The 19,331-nt window shown below is 55.0% G+C and overlaps 1 protein-coding gene across 3 annotated transcripts in view; it reads right to left on the reverse strand.

Annotated features, from left to right (window-relative positions):
• Nucleotides 1-233: 233 nt before the first annotated feature.
• Nucleotides 234-19,331, reverse strand: part of NF2 (neurofibromin 2) — a 78,568-nt gene continuing 59,470 nt past the window's right edge. The window contains exons 12-17 of one of the 3 annotated variants that reach the window (XM_032602720.1): nt 18,583-18,800; nt 17,279-17,384; nt 16,678-16,805; nt 14,727-14,892; nt 13,290-13,334; nt 2,914-3,052 (exon numbers count right to left, since the gene is read on the reverse strand). In XM_032602720.1, coding sequence (XP_032458611.1) covers nt 13,299-13,334; nt 14,727-14,892; nt 16,678-16,805; nt 17,279-17,384; nt 18,583-18,800 — 654 coding nt within the window. In that variant the 3' untranslated portion in view covers nt 2,914-3,052; nt 13,290-13,298. Of the gene's footprint in view, nt 3,053-13,206; nt 13,335-14,719; nt 14,893-16,677; nt 16,806-17,278; nt 17,385-18,582; nt 18,801-19,331 lie in introns of those variants that run through there. The other 2 variants (XM_032602719.1, XM_032602721.1) reach the window with 2 other exon arrangements.

Below are 19,331 nucleotides of genomic sequence, written 5' to 3' on the forward strand. Positions count from 1 at the left end.
AAGGACATGGAGAGACTGGAACCCAGTACAGGGCCTGCCTCACGGGAAGCATGAGGGGTGTCCTGGTGAAGGCACAGTCGCGGTGCTGTCGTCAGCCCGGAAAAGGGGACCCTTTCACCACCAAAGACGTGGGGCTGGAGCTGAGGTCCCGGACATCAGGGAGCCGCCACCCCCCAACCCCAGTCACCACTTCAATGGCCAGAGCAACAAGCAAACTGAGGGAGCCCAAGACGAACTTTTTACAACTTAGAATTTTTATTAAAACAATCATTTAAATTACAACAACCCCCCAGAATAGAAAATAGCCTTCCCTGGTGTGGCCCTGACAGGAGGCCCCATAGGAAGAAGGATGGTTTGAAGTCTTTGAAAACGGGTGGATGGAGCTTCCCTGGAAGCCCAGAGGGGCCAGCCTGGCCCCTGGGAGAGGCCATCTCCCTGCCAAGGCCGCCCCCTCCAGGGGCCTGCAGGCCCCAGCCCTGCCAGCAGGCGAAGCTTAGCCAGTCGCAGGTTGTTAGCCTCAGGACTTGCGGTTTTGATTTGAAAGAGAAAAGAAAGGGAGAGAGAAACCTGTCCCCAAGACTACAGAACGCAATCACTCAGGAAGCGTTAAGTAGTGCCGCGGGGTGAGGTCCAGCAGGGCCCGGTGGGTGCGCGAATAACTGTGAGGACAGCACAGGACAGAGCCGCTGGGGCTGAGGTGGAGCCTCAATCAGATCAACGAGGTGCCCTGTGTGGACCCTCCAGGGGCTGCCAGCGCAGCCTCGCTGAGTGTTACCAGCACGGTGCTTCTGGCCAAGGACCATCAGGAGCACTTCAAAGGAGACAGTCCGGGCAGGGCCCTGCTCTCAATGGAGGTCGGGGGCTTCCTTACTTAATAAGACCTAAGCTCATTCACTTACAAATCACACAGTCCCCTCGGCCATTGGCACACGCCCTGAAAACCAAGCTCTGCTTTCATTCCTTCTTCCACTGGGGCTCAAGATATTTCTGAGGGCCGCCATCCTCTCCGCCTGTTCATCTCTGGGAGGTATCTGCCAGCTCTCGTCCCCAAGGAGAGCTGCCTTGTCCCTGCTGGAGCCAGGCTCTGCCGGCCCTCCAGAGTCTGCTCCCTCCACAGCTCAGATCCCAGCCGGCTCCCCTGTGGCTGCATGGCTCGGCATTTCCCAGACTTCAGACATACACACAGCAGTTAAATAATAAAAAAACAAAGCCTGACAACATTTTTATGAATGACCACCATGCTCTGTGCCCACAGCCACTGTTACAGACTAAATGTGCAGGTCAGGGATGGGTGGTGAGCCTGAGGAAACAGCCTCACAACTGTCAGACCTTACATTACAAACGCGGCCGGAGGAGCCCCGCCGGGACCGTGTCTCAGGGGAAGAGGCCTCGGCGGGACAGAGAGACACAAGGGAACCTTCCAGCTACAGCCGTTCATGCTTAGTGTCCAGATTCGGAGTCCCACCCTGCATGTCCTGAGGGGCTGGGGGGACACATAGGGCTGGCTTACACCGTGCAAGGTGACCCAAGAAGGTGGCGGCAAGCCCAGGACACCACTAGGTCAGCTTGACCACAGAATCTGGCAGGATCTCTGCGAGCTTCTCAGTTTCTCAAAACCACACAGGATTGCCAGAGGCCACCTCTGCCCTCGGGAAATCTCCAGGCCCTCCCACGCCTTCATTTAATACACTTCTTTTCACTGGTTAGCACTTATCCCCGGCTCTGCACAGCAGCCTCATCGGAAGGGTGTGAATGGCCTGGTGGGTCACAGCAGCACCACCAGCCATGGAGGAAGAAAGGGCAGGAAAGCGGCCCCAAACCAAGGAGTGAGTATGGGCCATGGGGTGGCTTTGTGACCTGCTGCCACCCGGCATGGCCGGGGGTCGCGTGTCAGCAGGTGCAGAGCACTGACTGTGAGGGGTCACCTGCATCCCCTCCCTCACGTGGCTCAGGGGAGAACATAAGGCGAAGGGCTCTCAAGGAGATGAGGGCAACAGCCAAGGAGGCCCAGGTACAGCCACGGTGGGGAGAGCCTTGCTGGCGTGTGGCCGGCAGGAAAGACGATTCAGATCAACGAGGCAGACTGGGGCCAGTGGAACTGGGTGTCGGGGCCTCAGAGCCCTACAGAGACCCCGGTCATGGCTGGGCTGCCAGGTGCTGACTAGAGTGACGGGGAGCCCCCCCACCCCGCCTGCCACGTGCAAGAGAGGCTACGGTTGGAGAGGGCCCCGCCTGCCTCCTGGACCCTGGTCTGAGGTGGCAGAAGAAAGGCAGCGAGTGTTTTGTAGGGTGCAGGTTCCTACACGGCTCTGCTGGCCTCCCAGGCCCTCTGCTGGCAGCCAGCCCTTCATCACAGCTTCTGCCGGGTCTTCCCCCAGGCACAGCTGCCTTTCCCATTCCCCACCAGCTGGCAGCCAGAGCGCTACCTCAGGGGTGCCTAGGCCGAGGACCCATCGCCTGGCTCACTCTCCAATGACGTGTAGCAGGCAGGTTGCTGTGGGCCTGGGCTTGGGCGGCCACACTTCTTCCCATGCCAGTTCCTCACCAGTGAAGGAGATGAATTTTCTGGAACCCTGGGGGGTGGTGGGGGGGAGGGATGCCACCAGCCTTCCGGTCTCCAGGGGGCCTGTGTACTTCACTTCCTACAGCCACTTCCCAGACAGGGCTGGGAGGTCAGCAGTGGAGAGTAAGACACACACCCCAGGGTGCTTTGGACGAAGGAAGCACGGAATCCCACATTAGGTAAGGAAAGACAAATACTCAAAAAAATTTAAAGACTCAGGTCAGGAGAACTAGAACCCCAAGAGAGATACTTCTGCAGGGTCATAGTTCAAGGCAATTGCACATGAAGGGGGCTGGGCTCTCCGCTCAGCCAGGAAAAGCTCCAGAGCTCCGAGGAAGCCCCCATCCAGCCCGCCTACGGACGGCTCCCTCGATGTCAGGCCCATCCCATCAGTGCTGCAAGCAGAAGTGGCCAGTCCTCGGGTGGCTGGGTCACCTGCTAGAGCTCTTCAAAGAAGGCCACTCGGGACTTGGCGCTCTGCAGGGTGAGCTGCAAGGAAGCAGAGAAGAAAGTGAAAGGGGGGCTGGCTTTCAGCTCTTTCACAACAGGTTGTCCTCCTGCCTCCCGGACTAAACTCAAAGGTGGCTGGGAGTGAAAGGGAAGACGGTTCAAGTAGATGTTCAAGAAGCTCGTGGTCAATCCCAAGTAAGTTTCCAGATTTGCCCAGGAACTCAAATTAGGAGGTGACAAATGAGGACGTGCCAGGAGGGATGACTGGTGGGCAGAAGCATGTCAGCAGGAAAATGTCATCAATGTCGCCTTTTCACAGAGGGCAGGGGAACCCTGGGCATTTTAATAGATTCTCACATCCCCGTCTACAAAGGAGTCTCTAACGATGCCTCTTGTTGTGCTGTCCGTGCTGGTCCCAGCCTGGGTGCTCATCCGCTTCAGGGCTCGAGGGCCAGCTCAGCAATGCAAGTGTCTCAGTCCTCGTGCCCTGGGCACGCTGCTGGGGCAAGGAGACATGGCCTCGGGCAGGGCAGGCCTGTGTCAGGTGAGGAAGAGCTCATCGTTTCCACTCCTGGCTCCCCAGGTGGCCCCAAAGCAGACTTGCCCGTCACCTGGCAGCTGAGAGGGGGTTTCCATCCACAAACTGGGAGGCAACTGGCTTTCCAGGTAGGGCTGGTTTAGGCAGGGAGGGCGCAGCACATGGGGCGGTGCTCTGGGCGGAAACTGTGAGGCCTTCCCAGGAATGCTGTCCTGAGCGGCACAAGCTTGAGAAGACGTGGAAGGGAGAGGGAGGATTGGCGGTAGAGCTCTCGGATTGGCAGATAAAGCACTAACTAGGGTTTGCGACCTCCCGGGCTGCCAAACCCCAATCCCCCAACTCGGGAGGCCCCTTCCCAGGATCTCCCCAAACAGAAGCACCTGGCACGGGCGCACCCCCAGTGCCCTGCTTCCTGCTCTACTCCTGAAATCACTTACTTGGGTGAGACTGTGTGCTCCATATCCAGCTCTGGGATTTTGCTAAGGAGTGTTTTCAGGGAGGGGGGACACAGAGTGCGTACTGTTCATCTTCATACCCTCCAACCACTTAGCTTAGTGCTTTGTACATAGCAGAAGCTCAGTTTTTTGAGTGAATAAGATGTAGGTGATAACGATAACGAAATGGTGAGATGCAGGGGAAAGTCGAGAATTCCACCTGGGGCTGAGAAGGCCCAGGCGCTAGTTCTCCGTCACCACCTCGCTGTGTAGCCTCAGTGGACACCCTTGACCTCTCTGAGCCGCTTTTCTCTGGAGTTAAACCATGGGGCCAGGCTAGATGGTCTGGCCCATTCCCTCAACCTCTGGCAGTCCCTGAATCCAAAGAGAGCTTGGCTCTCCACAGGGTGGGGGAAGAAGACTCCAAACCAACCACTTCACCATCAAAGACACGCAGCATCAGTACACTCAAAACGAGGCAGCTGAGAGCCAGCTCTTTAAACCCTGCCAAATCTTTTGGCCTTGAAGTTCCTGACTAACAAGCTAAATGCAAGGAGACATCTGAGCTCTTTTTTTCAGTGGAACCAATTTCAGAAACCCTTTGGAAAGCCCAGCTCCAACGGGAGTGGAGAAACCTTTCATTTCTTTGCTGAAAAGGAACTCCCTCTAGAAGGATGGGTTTCTCCCTAAACACAAGCAGAGGAGACGGGCCGGGAGTTACGTGCTCTGTGATAACGGGAACAAGGATGGTAACTGGGGAAGAAAGAAAGACAGCCAGAGAGCCACCGGGACAAAAAGGCTCTTGGGGGAAAGTGAATCAAAAGGTGTGAAACCCCGTGTCTCCACTCGGGTTCCTCCCACACTCCCGGGGAGACCTCAGGCCGGCTCCTCAGGGTCCAGGGGACCTGCAGGGGACGGGGCCTCTGCCGCAGCCCTTCCTTCCATACACTGAGTCACTCACAGGCACGGCCAGACTGCCCGACCCAAAGCCCACCTGGGCGGCTGGGTGGTCCTGGGCAGGTCACTGACTCCGTCTGGCCCCAGTTCCCACCGAGAAGCAGGGGTGGTGGCAGCCCCTGCCTCACAGGGTGACGTGCGGAGGGACAGAAACTCTACAGAGCGCTCGGTGCCGTGCCTGGCGCGCGGTGAAACGCTACAGCTGGTGTTACTAACAGCAGTGTCACATCGCCCCTCCCCCAGCTCCGACTCCTCTCCTTCCAGGGGGAGCAGGGCAGAGGGCAGGTTCGGAGGGGTGAGGGCGAAGGCAGGGTTCACAGCCTCTGAGGCAGGGAGAGCAGATGCCCCCAAGAGGCCTGGCCTCTTCCCCAGGCACGGAGCCCGGGCTGTGGGGGCTTCCGAGAGCCTCCTGCCCGTTTGTACAATGATGGTTGCAAGAATTCCTGGATCCTCCTAGCGGAGCTGCGTGCTGGCTATATCCCCTCGAGGTGCCGGTGGAGGGTTTTGGCAGCTCTGGCAGCGCCAGACTCCAGTCACTTGAGCGTGTGCTTGTTGGGAGGCAAAGCCCTCTTCGGGTGGGCAACACACTGCCCTGGATCCCAGCCCGCACTGACCTCCTATCTCACAAGAGCAGCAGTCGCACCCCAGCCCAAGGAGAGGTGCGACGCGAGATCGAACACTGGCCGTGCAGAAGCAGGAGAGCACCCTGGACGCGCAGCCTCGGCAAGAAGACAGTACCATGGTCTCCAGGCTGTTGGAGGGATGGGCAGAGCCACCAGACGGAGGTGGCGGACGTGGCTGCTGACACCAAGGGCACTGGAGCGTCCCACCTCGGCCCGCAGGCAGACCTGCCTGCCCCGCCCCCGCCTTTCACCCTTTCTGTACAGTTTGTGGTGGTTCCAATTCCAACAGGAAGCCCGTCATCAGAGGATAATCCCGCACGAGCTGACTGGCGCAGCCGGAACCCTTCCTCTGCCTGCCCTACCTCCACAGCGTCCCTCATCTCAGGCATCAGGACCTGCTCATGCTGGAGCACAGGCCGGGGAGCTGGGCAGTGAAGACGGTCCATGGGGAGAAGCCTGGGCTTCTTTCTTCCACATGGGGACTCAAGCCCAGGGGCAGGGAGGTTCCCCCTCAGGCACTGCCAGCTGCCCTCCCGGCCCGGCTCCGCCCCACACCCCAGCCCTCCCCTCACCTGTGGGATCCCTCACCACCTGCTCTTTCTAGAAAGCTCACTGACTGTCACATTGACCGTGTAGCCTCAGGCAGGAGGTATCCCTAAAGGAGGAGGGGAAGGCTTAGAGGAAACGGCACAAAGCTAGCCCTTCATAAAGGGAACGGCCTCTGCAGGTCGTCTTCGTAGACTCCTGGAAGTCGGCTCACAAGCATCCTGGATTCCCGCTACCCTCTCCTACCCCAAGGTGTACAAGCCACGTCAGCGTTCGGTACACCTTCCTGCTCAGGGACGGGCCTGGCTCTCCGCACAGCGTGGCAAAGGGACCACAGAGATGATCCGCCACCCTGGGCCTCGCACCCTGCGGTGCCACACGGTGAGAGCCGGAGTCAGCCGCAAGGGCCACCCACCACCCTGCAGCCCCTTTGGTGATCCAGCAACACCTGTCATCACCCCAGACCCACTGCTCGGGTGGGCAGCACCTCCAGGACTGGGGCGGTGCCATGGGGGACTCCCCAGGTGCACAGAACGTGGCTCTACGACCACGCTGCCATGCTGGGCGGACTCCGAATTTCAGTAGGTGGTGAAGCAGAAAGGCCTCAGGACGCAGACAGACAAGCAGGGCCTCTTGGACAGTGGCTGCCTCATTCTGGGACCTGTCAAGTCTGGTCCACCTTCTCTGAATCCTTCTGAGGACACGCGGGTAGAGTTCTGCCCGAGCACGACTGGTGGCCACGCCTGCCCCGCACCGTCCAAAACTCCCCCTGGGTCCAGACAGAGGCAGCCAGGGAGTCCTGGCGGCCGCATCCAGCCCCTCCGGAAGCTCCACCCCACGTTCCTCTCACCAGTTCCCTGAAGATGACAAAAGAACATGAAGTTTCCTCACCAGGCACGGGACTGACCCGCTTCTCTCTTGCAGCTGTCTCCTCACATCTGATTAAAATCCGCCGTGTGAATAATACAGGAGGAATTAAGTTCTCTCTTGACTGAACCGGCTGTTCAAGTCTGTCACTAATCCAGCTCCATTCTGAGGAGACAAACTTCCTCTTCTTTCTCGGCTGCATATCTGTATGGTGTGGTTTTTGTCTTGGGGGGGCTCTGGTCCACCTGTGGCCTGGCCCCTTCTTCCTGCCCAGCCTTGATAGACACAGCCTGGCAGAGTTCCCCCACAGCCACCTCCCCATCACACTGCCCGTTGTTTGTGACGGCCACCAGGCTGTGCAAGGGCAGGACGGGGAGCCTCCTGGCAGGGCGAGACCTCTTCACACCACCCGAGCTGTGTGCAGTATCACCGAACAGACACCTCCACCAGCTAATGAATCAGATTCGGGAGACACTTCTGTCTCCTTAAAAAGAGAGGAGGCTGGTTCCTCCAACCCTAGGGAAGGACTTGGTAACCGGCAGCCTCTCCTGAACCCGGGCATGCAAACAATATGCAGACTCACGGGATCCCACTCACTGGGCGAGGGTTTCAGGCAGCCCGTCTAGATACAAGGACCTGGCTTGCCCCTGAGAGAGGGCCCCAGGGTGTAGAGACAGCAAGCCTGGAAGCACCGAGGCCAGCACCAGGCTCGCTGATCCTTCCTGGCCTGCTCTGCAGTGAAGGCTTCCAGCTACGAAGCTCCTCCGGCCTCACTCCCAGGAGTGCCCCCTGCTGGAAAACCACAGCCCCAGGCTGGCTGCCAGCTCCCTCCTTCCAGCTCTCCTCCAAAAGTCCTTTTGAGAGGGATTGCTTCCCAAAGTGAAGACAGAATAACTAAATGTATTCCGGCACAGAGCCTGCAGCAGCAAGGCTGTTTGATTAAGAATGAATTACACTTTCATCAGCACAGAGAAATTGATTCACAAGGCCACACTGTGATAATCTTGTTCCTAAAGCAAAAGAGGGTGGGCGGGACACAGAGCCACTTCGGCTATCAATGATGAGGGAGAAGAAGCCCTACAATTAAGCTGGGAGAAGAAAACTAATCAGAGCGCCAGGATTCCTCCAACTGGTCTCTGGGGGCCTCACCTCAATCCACTCATCCCAGCGGGAGAAGAGAAGAAGGGGTGGGGGAGAGTCTAATTCATTTTAAACAAAAAGACCCACAACGCTGAACCCATTTTAGATACTAACCTAATAACTCTAGGCGCTGAGACTCTGCTTGTCCCATAAAAATGCAGTGGAATTGAAATGCAAGCCCTAATATCATGTTACACTTCCTCTCAACCACTACATATTGAGAACGAAGGAGCGGGGGAGGGCGCAGATACAAAAGGACAGGCAGATTCTCCACCAGGAGCAGGAAGGTGACAGCCAAATCCAGCAGCAGCAAATTCCAACATAATCTCTGGTTTGGGGTGTGATAAACATTCCGCTTCCAAATCAAAGCTGAGGGGGCAGGGCCGGTGAGGGGGGATGGCTGCTATAAACGGGTCAGATTAAGCTATTCAGCTGTCTTGCTAGTTGACAGCTTGTACCCAAATGCCATCTGGTGATGTGCACGGGGAGAGAGCTGTCCACACACTTATCCCTAAGCAGAGGTGGGATGAAGGGCCGAGTCCACCACAATTAACAAATCCAATTTGCTATCAGCTACTATATCTGCTCTAGAGAGAAATATGCCTGGGAAAACCCAGAGGGTGCCTTTGGTTTATTAATCCTTTAGGGACCTAAAGTGGCAGAATGATGCCTGGAAACCGGTATCTGCCCATGTCTCGAGCTGCCCGTGTGATGCTGGCAGGGCCTCATTTCATTCCTCCACCTGGAAAATGGACGAATCGGCCTGATTCACCTCGCTGGGCAGGGGGAGGCTAACTGATGGGCACAGAGCACTCTGAACGAGCACCTTCGGGAAATGGGGCAGATAGACCGATGTCATTTCAAATTGCCAATATCAGAAGGGAAATCACAGCAAGGATCATAAGAATAGAACCTCGAGCCTGCAGAATGAGTTTGCATCCCGACTCTTCCCTCCCGCTGTTGCAGTGACAAATCAGGTGCTGGAGGAATGCTGCACTGAAACGTATCTTCAGTGCTGAGGGACCAAATGAGATGTCTTACTGCAACCAATCAGGCCCACTAATGTCCTCAGACACTTCCAAAGGGTGGTACAATACCCTAGAAGGGCGAAGCAGGTTTTGCACACTCCTCAACGCCTCCCAAAGGGCAACTGCTTGACCAGGTAAAGCCCACCAACCAAAGGGAGGGACTGGATCGTGGTCTTTTGGCAAAGAGGCTGGTAGAATCTTCTACCTAGGGAGCTACCAGGAACAAGCAAGAAAACTGGAAGCGCTCGACAGTTAAGAGGCGCGTGGACATTCGGTCTGCGTGAGGTGGGAGTAGCCTTCAGGGATGAGCCCAGGCTTCACGACCAGGAGGAGGGTGCCCCGAGACCAGCCCATACCTGCGACGCCTCCCCCGAGCTTCCCACGGAGCCAGTGCCCTCTCTCCTGTGTTCTTCATCCGCACCTGGTGCCTCTGCTGACCCCTGCTCCCCACTCCACTCCTGCTCCCCTTTCTTCTCCACCCTCCCCCCACCACATCTGCCCTGTTCTCACAAAGGGAAAGTTCTGGAGCCAGGGAGCCAAGGCAGGGGACGCTCCACCAGACATCGCAGGGTTTCCGAAGCAGGCAGAGCCCTGTGGGTCCCTGAGCGGGGTCTGGGGGTGCTGAATGTGTTCACCACACGGGCAGCGCAGCCTGTGGAGCTGCCCCCCTCCAGGCAGGCGATGCTGATGGAGGTCACAAGGGAGGCCTGGCTGGTTGCTTTAACTGTGGGAGACGCCTTTCACGCTTATTCACCCTCGCTCTGTGATTTATCACTTCCCTGGTGTTTTAAGTGCTCCACTTGACTCGGCCAGCCCTGCATCTCCAAAGGGAGTCCATGCAAATTGAAGATGACATTGAACTTTTATGTCTTCCCGATCTGAGAGAGGCGGCTGGAGCTTCAGATAAATGTCGAGGCTCCCCATTCCTGCTCCTCCACCAGCGGAAACCACAGCTAGACCTCGATGGTTCACACCATTTACGAAAAAAAATAAGCTTTCTAAGCTCTATGACCCACAGGATTTCTCATTTGTCGACTGCCTTTGAAATCCTGTGCTTCTTCAGAGACCACGGGCACAAAAAACAAAGACAAGTTTCCTGGCGCTCATACCAGCCCAGAATTGAGGAGTGAAGCTGTCCCTTGAGAGGGCATGAAGGCTGCGAACGTGTTGTCACCTCCAGAATGTGCTGCCCAGCTAAGTCACACCTGGCCACCACCCACTTCATCACCACCACCCCCAGCAGTGGCTCTGAAGGCAAGAGGTTCAAGCCCAAGACACCGTGTCCCCCTCCCCCAGCCTCACTGCCAGACCCCACGCCCTCGCTCACAAGACCCAGAGTCCAGGAATACATGTCACGGTCACTCCCCCCGAGAATGCCACAAATCTACGTTCCCAAGGGCAGCTTCTGATCACTAGCACCGCTTGGGACTCTGATGCAAATGCCAAACCAGTTGTACTGATTATCGATTGGGAGAAAATTGAAATGTGGCGTTAAGATTAGCAGGAGGAGAAAAATACACCCTTGCAAATCCAAATCAGATAGTACAGTCAGCGGAGTTCATTCTGGAGTTTTAAAAGTTTTTACCTCTAAACACACGGAAACTAAAACACTTACTGTATACGCGTGTCACAAGTTGTGCACGTAACTGTGGTGCATCCCTCAGCCCAGGCTCACAAGCAGATTCGTTTCTTTATATAATTTTAAGCACTCGCTGAGTCCTTACAGTGAACTCACTAAATTCTCATAACAATCCTGGGGTGGGGTGGGGGAACGAACTGTTTATTCCCTTTTTACAGGTGAGGACACTGACCCTTAACAGAAGGTAAGAATTTTAGAGACAGTAAGTGGCAGAGCAGCGGCAACCCTGGTGAAGAAAACTGGACTGCCTCTCAGCATTCCCATGTAACCCGTGGGTAAACCCTTGTAATTAGCTTAAGTGTCACCAGCCCTGGAGGGTCCTGATGAGTCAGGGTCAGACACCGGCCTCGAGGTGAGGCAGGAGAGGACAGACAGCAAGGGGGAGGAGTACACCTGGATCACGGGAGGTAGCAGAACCAGTCTTTCCTTGAAGAAATCTATGATCAAAAGACATGAAAAACAAAACAAAAATCAATGCAGGCTGGTTTGAACCAAGATTAATGACAAGTTTCAGGACAATGGAAACTCTCCAGTTCACCACCGGTCTGCATTTCTCATCCCGGACTCTCTAGATGGAGCTGTGCCCTTGACATTCTAGGCGCCCACACTTCAAAGCCCGCCGTGGTATTTCTCATCAGCTAGGCTCACTTCAGCCCAGACCACAGCAGGCACAAGGCCAGAGCCGCCCCAGCACAGCAGGTGACTGGCTGTCAGGCTTGGTCACTAGCCACAGGGACCACCAAAGTCGAGAAAGTGGAAAGCGCATCCAACTTCACGTGTAGCAAAAGCTGCCACTATTTAATCTGGTGATACTAAGTCCAGCTGTATTAAGAGCCAACTCCATTTTATTAATCCTTGATTAATCAGAATTCTTGATTAACTGGAGCTTGGCAGAATACTTTGAAAACAAGTTCACATCAAGACACTAAAAAAAAAGAAAAAAAAAAAGGCTTCTGTGCATGTCCTAGGAGCGGTACACATTTGACTATAAATCAAACATCATTTGTCTATAATCACATCTCAGTGAGAACTGACGGTCAGAACTGGGTCCCTGAAGAATTTAAGCGTTCTGAATCATTACAGAAAGAAGAGAGGTGAAATCATATAAAGGTAGAACAGGACGGTCACATGCAGAGAGTATCTGACAGCACAGACTAAGACAAAAAGGGACTTCCTGTGTGCCCCTGTGCTTGCCACGGGGTCCAGGAAGCCACAGTGGAGCCGCCCCGGGGTCCTCTGGGTGCCACGGGGTGATCCCTTGAGCAGAGGTGCCACCTGGCCCGCCCACTCCGTGCTCTTCACACCTGCCCGGCGTGGAGCATGCACCGCTTGGTGCTGGCGTGTTCAGCGCCAGCGTGCCGTATGAAAGCTGAAGAAACAGGAGCCTGCTATACAAAAGTGTCACACGCAAACTGTGGTTCACGCCATGGGTTCCTGGAACCACTGACAGATCGAATCCATCTTCTAATGAGATCCACCTGGGACTTTAATAACAACCACAAATAGGACCTATCCTATGCCAGATCGCACTGCTTCGCACAGAGCTTCCAATGGGCTTATTTTATTCTAGGAGCAGAAAGCACGGTGAGGACACCGAAGGACACATCCCATGTGACTGTCAGGTGTGGGTGGGCTTGCTGGCGGGGGTACTACTGGGGAGCAGGCGAGGAGCAGAGGCCTAATAAATTCTCTCCACTGCCTAGGCCTGTTGGGAGAATAATGAACTGTCGCAGAAGGAAAGCAGCAATTATTCAATTAATTCGCTCCACGAGCACTGACTACCCGTCTGCTGGGTGCCCGGACTTCTCTGTCCCGACATGAGTTCACGCCGACTGCGACCGTGCCCCAGACTGCGGAGAAGCCCAGGCAGAGGTGGCCATTAGTGTGCCGGCGAACAGAGAGTCCGCTTAGCCTGACTGCGTATCAGACCCCTGTGCTATTGGTTTGCTGTACTTGAAAAGAGAATAGATGCGTACAGAAAGGGAGGCTCTAGAGGAGAAAATGAGGGAACACGGGCAGCCCCTTCATCCCACGACCAGAAGCCGCCAGGTATGACTGCGGGTCTTCAGAGGCTGTCAGAGGCTGATCTCGTTTTAAAGGCACCAGTCTTAAGAACACCCAAATTGACCCCGTTTCCATGCTAGGGTTATTTATCTAAGGAGTATGCCACCAAGACAAAGGACTTTAGACAGACCTGACCGGACAAGAAGCCATGACCTTCCACAGCCCGACAACGACACAAGATGTGAAGGACGGCTGGTCCTACAGCCCCAGGACATGCTCTTCAGAACGAGGCAGCCTTCCGGACCCTGGAGGCTGTTCTGGCCCCACAGGGCGGATGCCTGCTCTCAGACTCGAAGCATGCTGCGGCCAGTCCCCAGGCGCCACCTGCCCTCGGGAGGGCTCGGCACGGCCCGGGGACAGAGACAGGCAAGCTCATGCAGGGGTTAGTATCACAGAGGTCAGTCCCATCACCACATACAGAGTACCTGGGAATAACCTACTTTGAGGGCTCAAATGCAGATAGGTCTTCTGCCTTGGGCTTGAGGCTAAACCAGCAAAATAAAATGAAGAAAAACAAAAACATACCCTGTGATATCAACAATGCCACATGTGCCATTTGCAAAATGCTCAGACAGGCCTGAATCGTGACAAGTCACTTCATTTGTGTGTTTTTATGGCTTGGAAACGGGTCTCCCCAGCTTTCAGCACCCCAGGGCCCTGTGGTCGAGGGCCCGGCTCACAGAAGCAGTGGCAAAGATGAGCCTGTGCCCGGCGCCCGGGGGAGCGAGTGGGGCAGGGAGGGGTCCGAGGCAGCTCCTGTGAGGCCCAGCTGGCTCACTGGCCCAGTCATCCTTCTTTCTCTCTGCTCACTGGCTGAGGCCTCGCTCCAGCTCCCCTTTGCTAACTGTTTCAGAATTTGGTTTGGAAGGGAAACCCGGTAAGTTACAGAAGTTGGAGGAAAGAAGAACGTGGACTGTGGAAAGGTCTCTCCCTCCAGGTCACGCTATTAAAAGGAATTCTCTACTCGGTGCCAATACTAACCGGAGTCAAGAGGGAGGATGCAGGGATCCCGACTGTACCCCTCAACGATGGCAGGTAGATACAGATCTCTTGAAAACAGACAGTTCTCAAAGTGGGAGATCAATTTAAAGACTACGCTAAAGCGTACAAAGTGAAACACATCTAACTATCACCACCTAAACTCAATGAAGAGCCTTGTCTTACTGACCCCCATTTTACGGGTGTTAGCCTGGTCCTGGGGGAAGAGACAGGAGCTGACATCACCTGGCAGGAGAGGACCTTTCCGCTTTGCCCAGCGTAAGAGATGTACACTCTTGGGCTGATAGTATGGAATTTAACTTCCTCCAAAATGCTGAAAGCTCAAAATATCCGTGGAGAAAGACATGAAACTGTTAGCAACATAAATGAAGTCTCATCTCTTAAAACATTAGGGTTCTTCTAGATACTCCCTTTGAAGTCTGAAAAACGTTAAAAATTCAGAATTTGGTTTCTAAATCAAGAACAGAATTTTACAGTCCTTGCCACTTAAAAACACAAAAAGACGAGAGGGAGAGTCCATTCTCAACAGCCTCCCTTTCATTTTGCTTTCTCATTAAGTAAGGCAGCTCCCCGGGCAGAACTCCCCTCGGCTTAAAAGACAGAATTGCTTCACTGCTAAATGATGGATCAAAACCTGTCCTGTAACCATGATTCATTTCATCAGAGCTTTTAACACAAGCTCCCCTTCCATCGAGTCAATGGATTCACAGACATTGGCAGATTAAATTCCCTTTCTGGCGTGAGTCAAAAAAATTCCTCAACTAAGTACATATAAAAACTGACAACAGTCTAATGACTCGGCTACTGAGGAGACCAGATGCCAACCTCACATTTCATTAACGACTGTCCTAATCAGCAAAAGACAAGAGACTCGGTACCTTTTTAATGGTATTGTGTTTGCTGCTGGTGCCGCCCTGATCAGAGTTCTCGTTGTGCAGAATATCTAAGGCCGTCTCCCTCTCTTTGAGTTTCAAGGCCTCGATCTCCGTCTTGAGTTCGTTGAGCTGCTCCTGCAGGTGCTTGCTCTTCTCCATATACTCCACTCTGCCAGAGAGAGGACAGAGTATCAGGGGGTCTGGCAAACAGTGAGGCGCACCGCGGCCGAGAGGCTCCAGACCCACACGCTGCGTGGCCTGGGACCCAGGGTCTGAGCCTGGGGTTCACATCTCTGCTTGGCCACTTGCGGGCCATGGGAGCTTGGGCCAGTCACTAAACTGCTCTGCATCTGTTTCCTCATCCATAATATAGGGATAATGATCACAGGGCTGTGGTCGGGATTAAACAGAAGGAAGTGCAGGAAAGCCCAGTAAACTCCCATACCAGTTGTGATGGATAACAGATAGTTTTTAGTTCTACACAGAAAACAACACAAGAAACAAGCCTCCTGGCATCCAAAACAATCTTGTCTCAACCCTTCTCGGAGAAGTAATTCCATTCTAGTGACCTCTTCTGATAGGCCATGGCCACATCCCTACTTGTTTTGGGACATAATCTCCTAAAGATGACAGAAGCTCACTCAGCAAACACCAGGAATAGAAAGATGCCCACCACCACCTACAAGCACACATGGTTATCTATGAAGGAAACCATCCTCAGGGTGTCCAGCTACACGGGCACAGCCAGGCAAACTGGGCATCACAGACACAAGGGACCTTCTGCAGTGATTCCCATGCACGGGTGGTGCCTGGTGCGCACAGGTAATGAGTAAGAAAACATAAACTGTGAAAAAGCAGTAAGCAGCCTCACCCTGATCACACAACCATGTACTGCTGAGCACACCTAGAAAACAGTGAAGGGTAGAGGGGCTGAGCACACCCAGAAAACAGTGAAGGGTAGAGGGGAACTCCACCACGGGTGGAGGGGACTGGGGGTGCCACAGACACAGACGCTGGGTCCCTCTATCCTCAGGACACGAGCCCAGAGAGACTTACCGCCCGGCCTGTGGCTGCCCGTGCTGGACACGGACAGGGTTACCTGAGGACACCAAACAGGTGAAAGCACATGGGCCGCAAAGTCAGACGGATGAAGCGCTGAATCCCGGATCTGTCCCTCATCAGCTGTGGGGTGCTGGGTGAGCTCCTTAAATGCTCTAAATCTGGGTTCTCATTTATAAATGGGAACACTAAACCTACCTTTGAAGTCAGTTGGTGGGAATGGAATGAGATAAAAGATAAAGGACCCTGTCACCCAGGCACCTCGTGCCTGGTAGCTACTGTGACATTTCCCTGCCCAGCCATGGCACAGATGGCCGATTTACCGACGGCCCTGATTAGGGGACCTCGGTTAGGTGCCCTCTGCAGTGGGGCTCCCTTCCATCTCAGAGCCACGTCCCCTGACCATAAAGTGAAGGAGGAAGACAGCTCAGGGCACGCCGGGCTCAAAGTGCGGATCCCGCAGCAGGGCTGCTCAAGATGACTGTAGCCCCAGCCGTTTGCCCTCCTCAGCCTTGAGCTGGAGTTTCTTCTCTCTCGCCCTTGTTCTAGACATGGGACCCGCCACAGAGCTCAGGCGCCAGAGAACACAACTAGGAAACGTGTCGCATCACCAGGTTAGAACACGACCACCATGGACCACCACGTGAACAGCGGTCTGACTGGCTTGGAGACCTCTGACAGCCAGTCCTAGACTTCAGGTGAGCTCTGGAGTAACTATAAACTCCGGATCACCAATCATGTGTCATTTTTATCCTGGAAGATGAATGCTGGTCTGTCGCCCTTCATTTCCAATTAGGAAATTCCTCTCCCGGTGGGTGAGGACAGAACAAACCTTTGTAGGAGTTAGTGCCAGGCTGCCCACGCGGGGCACAGGGGAGGGGAGGGGGCTCCGTACTTTTCTTTCTCTATCTCCATGGAAAGCCGCTTCATGTCAGTATCCTTGAAGTCGAAAGACAGGCTGTCACCAATGAGGTTGAAGCTTGGTATGTCAGGAGGCAGCGGGGCTGGGAGTGGGTTCATAGGCTACGAAGGAGAAATCTGATTAGGAGGTTCGGTTCCACAAGAACAGAGGGCACTGCTGCGTCAACCACCCACCCCTCCAGAGGCCACAAAGGCTCTGGACCCAGCGTGCCCACCCCTGAAGCAGAAAGGGAGGCAGTTAGATTTGTTTTGAGGACTTTCTTCTCCCAGATCAGAGGGTCGTCTAAAATATGGCCCCAATCTACGTCTCCCACCATCTGCCCTATAAGATGGTCAATGGTATCATTTATTACCCCTTGGACCACTTTGCTTCCCACCTCTGTTACTTTGCTTAAACCAAGTCACCTCCCCACGTCCCATCTCTCTTTCAAGGCCCTAGAACATTCTGCACCATTCACTCCACCATGCGTTTGCTTAACAGTCGCCCTGAAGGCCCCACCAGGGGAACCGGAGGGCTGGGAGGGAAGGGACCGCTACGAGGTGAGAAGCAGCGCGGCTGGCAGCCCCAGGCTCACCGGGTATGTGGGCTTGGTGGTGATTTCCAGGAGCTTCTGCTTGGCTCTTCGCTCTGCCTCACGGGCTTCCTGCAGGTCCTGCTTCAGCTGATCTGCCTCCTTGGCCCTGCAAGGAGAGAAGGGGCCCTCAGCTCCACAGAAGATGACAGGAGGAGGAAAGAGACCCCTCTTCCCCCTTGACCCCTGGAGAGGAGGGAGCTGGATTAACCCTGAGGGTGGCACCAGACCAGGCAAAGAAGCAGGGGGGTTGGGGGGTGGAGGAGGATTTACATGAAATCAGAACTTCCGAAGCAGGAACAACATTCCCAGGTATTGTTCATTTCAACTGATTTCCAGTTTAAATCAAAACTGGGAGAGCAGTGAAGCAGGTGGCCAGAAGAGACAAGGATGAACCTTTGCAACTGGGGGAGGGGGAGGGAAATCAGGGGAGGAGCTAGAAGCTTCCTCTGCTTCTTTCTGGGTGAGAGTAGGCTGGGCAAAGGTGTCATACTGGATCACAAAGGGCAGGATGTGAAAGAACTGATTCTTCACGACCCCCAAGTGAAACAACCTCCTCGGGCAGGAAGATAAGTACGTCGCTGAGGGCCTCGTGCCTCGTCAGGACACTGGACCCAGGGGACCCAGCCCAACACACATCATTCACGGGGAAGGGACCGCACATGGAAAGAAAGGAGCCTGGGGCAGGGCGGGAAACGTGGAACCGTATTCCCAGAATGACACGCAAAGAATGGAGAGGAAACTGTAGCGACTGCACCCTGGCAGTGAAAAGCCAAATTCAGGTGTTCTAAACCCACAGACCGAGTGCCGCGAGAAAGGAGCCAGGGTTGTCTGACGGCTGCGGAACCAGCACAGCCCAGAGCCTCCAATTGTCTTTGAAAAGCACAGACTACAGTCCCATCCTTCGACCTGGTCGTGAGCCAGGGCACCCTGCCCTCCCCTCCCATCTTCAGGGAAGCGTTAAAGGTGAATAGCTGCTGTCTCCCCACACACCCCTCAAACCAAAAGGGAAAAGAAGCACATTCTGTAAATGTCAGAAGAGACTCCTCATGTCTCCTCAGCTAACAGCAGCCTGTGGACAAGCTCGATGGTTTTCCTGCAAACACGAGCATCACAGAGGCGGGGGCTCATCGCAAAGGCACAGCCCGACCAGAGTCCACTGGACAGGAGAACTAGGTTCCTGCACCCGTCCAGCTCCAGCCCCACCGGCCTGTGCGGGAAGGAGCCTCTGCCCCTGCCTGGGAGATGGGTCAGCAGCTGCCAGCAGGCTCTGCCCCAGCGCAGGGCCTCCCCGCCCCCATGCTGACCTCCTCTCGGACTCCTCAGCCATCTTCAGCGCCAGCACTTCGGCCTCCAGCACCTTCTGCTCCATAAGGCGCTTCTCTTCCTCTGTCCGGATGGCCGTGGCCTTGATGCGCTGCATCTCCTGTTCGGCCTCTGCCGCCTTCTGTGCCAGGAGCTTTGCCTCCTCCTCAGTGATTTGGGCCTTTTCGGCCAACAGGTCGGCTGTCTCCTCGGACCGCATCTGGAGAAAAGAGCGTGCTCAGCGGGAACAGGAGTCCTGTGCCTGTCATCCCGCCCCGATCAGGCCTGACACTCAGGTCAGCAAGGACCAAGGTCTTGGACTCCTTGGGGCCCTGCCACTGAGTGTCCCCAAGCCACACCCTTCAACTTCTCAGAAGGCCCTTCAGGGTTCCTCCATGGGGACCCACTTGAGCTGAGGCTACACTTTATGAGGGAGAAACCCAACTTAACTCTGTCCTTCTTTCTCTTTAGATAAGTGCTTCAAAAGCACGGGAGACTGTGCCCTCTGGGGACACGTCACAATGTCTAGAGACATTTTTGATTGTCACAAATAGGGGAATTTAGTGGGCAGAGGCCAGGGACACGGCCAACCAGCCCTCAACACACAGGATGGCCCCCACCAGGGGATGACCTGGCCCCGAGGTGGGGCAGGCCAAGGCTGAGACACCCTGCGGGAAAGGTGACCCACAGTGAGTGGAGTCTGCCTGCACTTGGAGGTTGAACTCAATCTAAATCTGCTCCTGGAAACACA

The sequence above is a fragment of the Phocoena sinus genome, chromosome 14, assembly GCF_008692025.1.
Source record: "Phocoena sinus isolate mPhoSin1 chromosome 14, mPhoSin1.pri, whole genome shotgun sequence".
In the NCBI taxonomy this organism is placed as follows: domain Eukaryota; kingdom Metazoa; phylum Chordata; class Mammalia; order Artiodactyla; family Phocoenidae; genus Phocoena; species Phocoena sinus.